This window comes from Nanorana parkeri, unplaced genomic scaffold (genome assembly GCF_000935625.1).
Source record: "Nanorana parkeri isolate BGI_ZX_2015 unplaced genomic scaffold, ASM93562v1 scaffold499, whole genome shotgun sequence".
In the NCBI taxonomy this organism is placed as follows: Eukaryota; Metazoa; Chordata; class Amphibia; order Anura; family Dicroglossidae; genus Nanorana; species Nanorana parkeri.
The window spans coordinates 1041783-1049954 of record NW_017306767.1 but is presented as its reverse complement, the minus strand read 5'-3'; the positions used below and the strand labels follow the sequence as shown (position 1 = coordinate 1049954).

Here is an 8172-nt window from a genome sequence, read left to right as displayed (position 1 = left end):
ATAGGGGGGGGGGGTGTTCTGTAGTCAAAAGAGATGAACTGGGCAGGGCTGATAACACTGCTTGAGAGGGCACAAGAAGTTACAATCTCACTAGATTTCTGGCAGCATAAAAAAATAATAATTATTTCTTATGTAAGGACAATGACACAAAGCCGTTAAATTGGGATTTACATGGTCATGCCCACCTACCTAAGCTGAGGATAGAAACCTTGATTAGATTTTTGGATATGTGTTAGAATTGGTGACAATTTTAAATGAGAAGTTTTGGGAGAGTAAATTGTACTCTTCCCAATACTTCAAGCCGGTGTGTGACACTGCAGGTGTCACACGTTGGCTCTATTGATCGAGAGCTGAGCGATCACAAACCGCTGATCGTTCAGCTCACGGCCTTTTTCCTGCAGAGAATGGTGACTGTCAGTCACTGCTCCCTGCAGGGATTTCCCCCTCCCCTCTCTGTTCCTTCAGATCTCATTGGAAGGAAATGACAGGGGAAGGGGTGGACACAGCTGGCTCTAGCTCTAGAGAGGCAGAGCCAGCTGTCAATCAAGCAGCAGGATGGATCCAAAAAATATTGCTGGGATCCTTCCCGACTGCAGCGCTGTCAGCATATAGAGGGCAGTAGCCAGCTATTGGCTGAATTTGGGTCACAGGAGGACATTAGTAACTGTCCTCCAGTGACCCAAAAGAGAAGTAAGGCAAAAAAAAGAAGGCTTGGCTTCATTTATCTTTTAAATGTATTTTTGTACAAGGTCTGTAGTTTTTTGTGCTGCAAACACTATTAAGCCCTTGTGATCTGCCCAGCTCTAGATGCATCAAAACAAACAACCTTCAAAGCAAGGGACTCAACCAGAAATCTGGTCCTGGGTATACTTACAGATTTGGAGAAAGCCACGCACGTCACAGCTCGATCAAAGTAACCCATGCCGATGACGTGCAATGTGTTGAGCGTCACAGAATCCCAAACGCGGACATGTGGCGGTAGTTGCTGGAAGAACAAAATATGATAATGACTCACCCTGATCACAATCAATCCATACAAGCAGCATCATGGCAATCTCCTATGGCCAATCTAAGCGTATTGCACTCTATGCATAGAGAGAATGTTGTCAACATATTGTTATGCACCAGCAAGACTGGGCACTGGAATGTTATTGCTTCTTATAAAGGGCTCGTGAGATGTCCTATATTATGCTAAAATGGAGAATTTCACTGTACAATGACATGACAAACATGAGCTTCACCAGGGCAGCCATCAGGGGGGTACGGCCGATACTCATGTAAGGGGCCCGGGCAGCCTGCCCGGTTCCCTTACATCAGTGGTCCCCAACCTGCCGTGTAAGGGGCCCCAAAATTTCTGATGGCTGCCCTGAGCTTCACTTCCAGATACAGAGTCCATAGATTCTTTATACAAACTCCTTAACATTTATTACAGTCACATGCCCATGCCAATTCATTTGCAACCTGACCTCCTCCACCCTGCTGTCCTCTTCTAACTTTACATAGTGCTTTACATACTACACATTCACATCAGTCCCTGCCCTCAAGGAGCTTACAGTCTAAGGTCCCGATCACACACATGCAAGGCCAACAGTCACAGGAGCCAATTAACCTTCCAGCATGTCTTTGGAGTGTGGGAGAAAACCAGAGTACCCGGAGGAAACCCACACAAGCACAGGGAGAACCACTGAGCTACAATGCATATTCAGCCATGCCCATGCAATTCTTTATTCTTATTGTCTTATGTCTTTTATTCCCCAGCATTTTCCAGAGTATGCAGAACCGTTAACACTAGTCCCCGCCCCTGAGGGAGCTTATAATATAATGTCCCCACCACAGTCATGCACTCACATGTTCCAAGGACAATTTGGTCTGAAGGGAACTGATCTAACAGCTGGAATTTGGGCAAAGACAACAGGGCCCAGAGGGAAGCACACAGACAAAAACAGGGAGGATGTATAATTACCATTAAAATGGTGTTACCACGGAGAACTAAACCAAAGACCCGGATTTGCAGGACTACAGTACAAACCGCCACGCACCAATCCTTCCAGTAGAAAGTGTGCTAACCAGAGCTCCTTCTACAGCCAGATGTAATAATGTGTTGCAGCTTGTTTATCTTGTTTAATATTTATTTTATACAAAGAATCTAATATGTATAATATTTATTCTAAACAAAATCTGTTGCTCAACAACCAAAAAAATAAATAAAAAAGGTATATTTTGTAACAAGCAACATTTTCTGAAGTTCACCAACTTGCCTCTAGAGGGAGCCAAATAACTAAAAAAATAATTACAAGTAACAGATTCTGTATGGATGATGAAGCACAAAATAGACGATGTGACAAATGTCTGTCTGGGACTGATGGGCATACGCGTTATAGAGCCAACATTTTGGGGCCGCGGAGGATCCCTTCCTCAGGGCGACATTGTGACGTCACAATGTCACCCCGAGGGAGGGACCCTGTGGGGCCCCAAAATGTTGGCTCTGCGACGCATCAATAAAAGTGCTTATGCTTCTTGCACACTACAAGTGAGTGCTGGTGACTTCTACCACCTAACTGTTGAGATGCATTATTTAAAATGAATGGGCTGGCAGTACAGCTCAATGGCCTGGCAATCAGATCTGCACCTTGCAAGGTGTCTGCAAGGTGCATTTGGGTGTCATGCCGGATAAATAGCACCACACTGTACCATTGCAAATAGGGAGCGCTGCCGTAGCTGCATTAACACGCATGGGAATGCGTGCATTCCTGCACCCCAAAAATGTGAACGAAGGCTTAGAAGAAAAAAAAAATCAAAATTTTGATGATATTGTTGATGTTAATTGTAAATATTCTGACCAACAGAAATGAAAGCCTCTCACCGCATTTGTCCAGTATGTATGCCAACTGCACTGTCTAAAAGAGGGATGGACAAATTAATATGGAATTTGGGAGCCAGACAGTTCTAAAATGTACATGACACAGCCCTGTCAGGTCTCCTGCCCAACAGACAGGGCTGTGTCGTGTACATTTTAGAACTGTCTGGACAGAAATACAAATCATTTGGCAGGTAAGACACCTCTTATATGTATTTCAAGTAATGAACGTACAAGAGTGGACGCCAAACCAAAAGCAGAAAGAGTCCAAAATACCATTTATAATTTGATCACATAAAATCAACAAAACTCCCCCATCAAAAAGGGCTTTGAAGAATGGGATGGGGCCCTAAATGGACTCAAAGGAAACTAACCATACAAACTTCTGGTATGAAATGTGCTCAGCAGCTGCTGTTTGGTTAGGTTCCTTTGAGTCCATTCAGGTCCCTATCCCATTCTCCTAAGGGGAGTTATGTTTCCACCCAAAGATAATACATAATTTGTGCCAAAGTGGAAAAGAAGAAATTGAAAGTAAAATAACAATAGGTTTGTTTATCTAATGAATGTAAGATGATGCTAACGTGATTTTTAGTGAAAGGGGGTAAAGGTCCACTTTAAGATAAGTTAAGTTCCTTTTCTTAAGCCATTTGTGTAGAGTTCAGCTTTAAACACCAGGGACCAAATTGACTCATGTATGTATTAGTGATGCACCGATACCGATATTTTGATATCGAGTACGAGAACCGATATTTTTTTCCTGGTACTCGCCGATACCGAAGTCCCATTAAGTAAAGCCATCAGCAGGGAAGCCATTCCCATGCTTCTCATCACTAGGTGACGAGGGAGCATGAAGCCGGCTTCCCGACCAAGCAGGAAGCCGGGCAGCAGGTCATTAAACGCCGCCCGACTTCCTGATTGACTGGGAAGCCGACTCCCTCGTCACAAGTGTAATGACTCGCTGCAAAACAGACCTCAAAAATTATTCTCAGGTTCTACAATAACTCAATAGCAGCAAAAACAAAAACAGGGGGGAAAAAAAAGGGAAAATAAACACTTGCTGCTTTTCCTGTAAACCTGTGACATTCCGTACTGCAGAACACTTGCAAGCACTCATCCCCAAGGCCCCCCTTTTGAACACAAGGCTGCTGCAGAATCAGCCAATCCCCATGCTCTAAATATATATTAAAAAAAAACCTTGGCAGGAAGATGAGAAGAACTTTCGGAGTCTGGAACAATGCCAGGGAGAGAGCTGTACCCCTGTAACAGAAAAGGAATCACTTACTTTACCATCCTTGGATGTTCCTGCAACCTGGCCTGTTGCTATGGTAATTTTATCAGGATGGACTGCGAGGCTAAAAGAAAGAAAATATATAAAAGATAAAACTTATGCAGACTTCAGCAAGGCTATTAATAATTAACATACACTTCTAAGAGTCTGCAGAAACAGCAGAGGTCTGCAGAACAAGCCAGGGTGACTCACTGTCTGACAAGCATCTGCCTAGCAGGGTGCACTTTCTTGTCAGCCGCATAGAGAAATCTTAACTGTTTCCCACCATGGGAATGTCACCTTTCTCTGAGGATGACAACTCCCAGCGTGCTCTGCCAGCTGGTACTTTAAAGGGAACGTGTTGTGCTTTTGTACATATTTTTATAATGTGCTGGACAATAGATTTTTTTTGAACCGGCTCTACTACATAAATGAACAGAACGACTTACCATTACAATGCAAAAGAAAGTTAGTTTTGAGGGTGCGACTGGGGTTTTAGAGTTATTAAAATTTTAAAACGCAAGTTAAAGTGACACTAACCTTAGAAGTTAAATCTTAAAAACGCATTCAAGTACCTTGACCACGTGTGTTGTAAAGTAGTCACCGCTCCAAGCTCGCTCCCGGGATGGACTACAATTTCAATGCATATTATTAAACTAAACATGAGATTGTAGTCCATCCCGGGAGCGAGCTCGGAGCGGTGACTACTTTACAACACACACAGGGACCATGGGGAACAAAAGTAGCCACCATCCAGAAGGAAGGACAGTGCCGGCACCAATTCAGAGATGATTGGAGGATCTACAGCCGAGTGATACACAAATAAGATGCATATTTGTTAATAGTTAAGGGACTTGTATGTATTTTTAAGGTTCAACTCCTGAGTTAATGTCACTTTAAGGTCCACTCTCCCCAACACAATATTTTTTTTTTATCATTATAAGTTTCTCAGATTTGTTGGCGTCATGCAGGGTTCTCTTTCTCTTCTCCAGGTCCTGGGCGGTCCGCAATGCAGAAAGCGTTGCAGACGTAATGACGTCAGTGCCACTGACTCATTGTACTGCAAGTGCAAAGTGCCATGAGACGCACACCATCAGGGCATGGGCCCATGACGCCCTGCATTCACAGGAAGCGGTATGAATGACTTTGGGCATCATTCAACCCGGGTGCAGAACTGGGCTGAATGACAGAGCAGTGAATCCACATGGAAAACAAAGCCCAGAGAAGAGGTCAGTGTTGTAGTAAGAGTTGCTTTTTTATTTTTATAATTACTGGAAAACAAACAAGAAAAATGGAATTGAACTCAAAGTTTTATATCTGTTGTTTTCCTTTTGCAACTGTACTAGTTGATATATTTAATATAGACATTTATAGAGCACAAACAATTTACACAGTGCATTATGTAGAATCGAATCACATCAGCCCCTGTACTCGAGGAGCTTACAATCCAAGGTCCTTATGTCACACGCATGCATGCAGGGCCAATTTAGACAGGAGCCAATGAACCCACCAGCATGTCTTTGGAGTGTGGGAGGAAAACAGAGTACTCAGAGGAAGCCTACACAAGCACAGGGAGAACATGCAAACTCCATGCAGATAGTGCCCTGGCTTGGATTCTAACGGAGGACCCCAGTGCCTCAAGACAGAAGTGCTAACCACTAAGCCACTGTGCCGCCCATACATTTTCTTTGTTTGCTCTGCTCTTCCCTGTGTAATAATCCATGGATACAGAACCTTACAAGATTATTCATTAATGGGATGTTTGTGGACTCACCACTTGACGTCATCGTTGTGACCGGTGTAATGTCGTTGCAGCTGTTCTTCTACATTATACAACACAACAACGGAAGCTATAAAATAAACTGTTTCTCCAGTGGGTAGAAGGTACAAATTGGTGCGGCAGTCTCGCCCTCGATAGCCGTAGCTGGAAAACTGGTTAAGGAAATATCCTACAAAAAAGAAGCACCGCTCCTCCATGGCTCAGGAAAGGAATGAGCCGGGTGCTTGCCGCTGGGAACAAATTCTTGCTCCAATGTGAGCCCATACATACAAACTCTACAACTAAGCTCGTGATTGGGTGAAACGCGCCAGAGAGCGGGCCTTGGGCGGTTGGTTGAGGTGCTAGCATGGGTTGTGATTTTAGAGTTCTGCTTTAATGATTACAGTGATGTGGCACAAGCTTTAATAAAAGATTCCAGTGGAATCACGTCACTATGCTCTGTCCTATCAGCATGTTCCTTGTTAGTACATGAGCACTGCAGCAAAGCTGACTGGCTCCTTGTGCTGCTTCTCTTTTTCCTAGTCTTGGCTCTGCTGTACATGGCTCTTCAAGTGGCTAATACCAAGTCAAATTCAGGTACTTACAATAGGTGTATTTCCCTACCCCACCACTCTCTTATATTAAATAATAAATGTGGCTAAGCTATACTTACCCTCTCCATGCCCCAGCGACATCCTCAGCTTTCTCCTCAGTCCAGGGCCACCGGCCTTCTATGGACAGAACAACACTGACATAATTGCGCCAATTTCATTAAAGCCCAGCCTGTAGTTCATGCACCCCCTGGGGTTGCGTCATCTTACAGACTGGACTAGGTGGAACTCATCTGTAATTACATGAGCGCCGCTCAGTCCAGAAAAAATGGCTTCTAAGGAAGAAGGGGAAAATCCTGTGAGGTCACCGGACCAGCTAGAAGACTGAAGGTATAAGGTTTGTATAGGATTTTTCCTTAAAAAGCACTGGTGGTGGTGGTGTGGGGGGGTTCTGGGGTTGAGGTGCTAGCATGGGTTTTGCCTTTAGAGTTCTTCTTTAATGAATACAGAGCTGTAATAATGTGTGTATTTTATACCAGCTTGGAGTTCAGCTTTAAACCTTGAAAAACATACAGGGGACATATACTTGGCATACATTTTTCATCCAGACGTTGTTGTAGATCACCAGACCCATCCCACTCACTGATGTTAGTAATCTGGCTGTGAACCCCTCCTTTGTACCTGCAGGCTAGGGTATTCCCCAAAAACATGCATTGTAGGCTCCTTGCCGTCTCTTACATACACTAATCTTGGGGTGCCAAAGTACTAAGAAGCTCTTCAACAAGATTTAAAACTACCTGAAATTTCGTATTTCAAAGGTGACACACCGAGCAGGGAGATTGCTCTACCTGCCCGCCATCAGTAAAGGATACACCCATTCCAGTTTAAGCCTCTTGGTCGGAAGCTCGACCTTTGCCTCCAGATTATACGATTCCACTTGGTCTTTGGGCATATACATAGTAACCGGACGTCCCCTCAGGAACATTTTCACGTAACCTTCCTCTAGAAAATAAAGACAAAAAGTAAATCACATATTTCTTCTAGATTAGAATAAAAGGTGCGCGCTGTGCGGACAGTCACCAATTTGTTAAACAGAAATGTATTGTTATATAGGAACAAGCGTGAAAATAGCACAAACATTTTCACAAGCAGGCGGAAAAAAAAGGAAGAAAAGAAAAAGAAATCACAAGACCAGGTAAGTAAGTTTAGTAATTCTTTAATAAAATTAGTAACAACATGCACAAAGTCATTGGTCACAATGGTCAGAGCACCTACAGGTCAAACGTAATACAAAACAAAGAACACAGCCGAAAAAAAACAAAAAAAACTTTATGTATAAAGCAGGAATATACAATCTCTGTCATATAAGCACTTCGTGCCCTACCAGCAGTAAGGAATACATCCCTTTAATGAGGCAGCCTGAGGCAGTTGCCTCAGGCGGCATCTCTTTGGGTCACCTTGAGTGGCATGGGCGCTCTCTGCTGCAGTGTGCCTGCCGCCCCTTTTCCAGCCAGAGCATCCAGGTTGCGAAGAGCAGGGTGGGAAGATGTGTAAGGACCATACAAATCTCCCCGCCAAGCTCTTAGAAACCTGGGATGTTCTGGCCGGCTTCCCAACTAGCTCCTGGCAACCAGTGACGTCACTGGCGTCACTCGTGTCTAGCGGCCCTGTGTCCTCTACCGACTTCCTGCTGCTTCCTGATTGCATGCATCACCCCCCCCCCCCCCCCCCTCTCCAT

At 44.1% G+C, this 8172-nt stretch overlaps 1 protein-coding gene across 1 annotated transcript in view; it reads right to left on the bottom strand.

The window, feature by feature from the left end:
* Positions 1-8172, bottom strand: part of EML1 (echinoderm microtubule associated protein like 1) — a 90256-nt gene that overhangs the window by 21337 nt on the left and 60747 nt on the right. The window contains exons 8-11 of the mRNA XM_018561085.1: positions 7307-7436; positions 5899-6048; positions 4140-4209; positions 875-985 (exon numbers count right to left, since the gene is read on the bottom strand). Of these exons, the coding sequence (XP_018416587.1) occupies positions 875-985; positions 4140-4209; positions 5899-6048; positions 7307-7436 (461 nt within the window). The remainder of the gene's footprint in view (positions 1-874; positions 986-4139; positions 4210-5898; positions 6049-7306; positions 7437-8172) is intronic.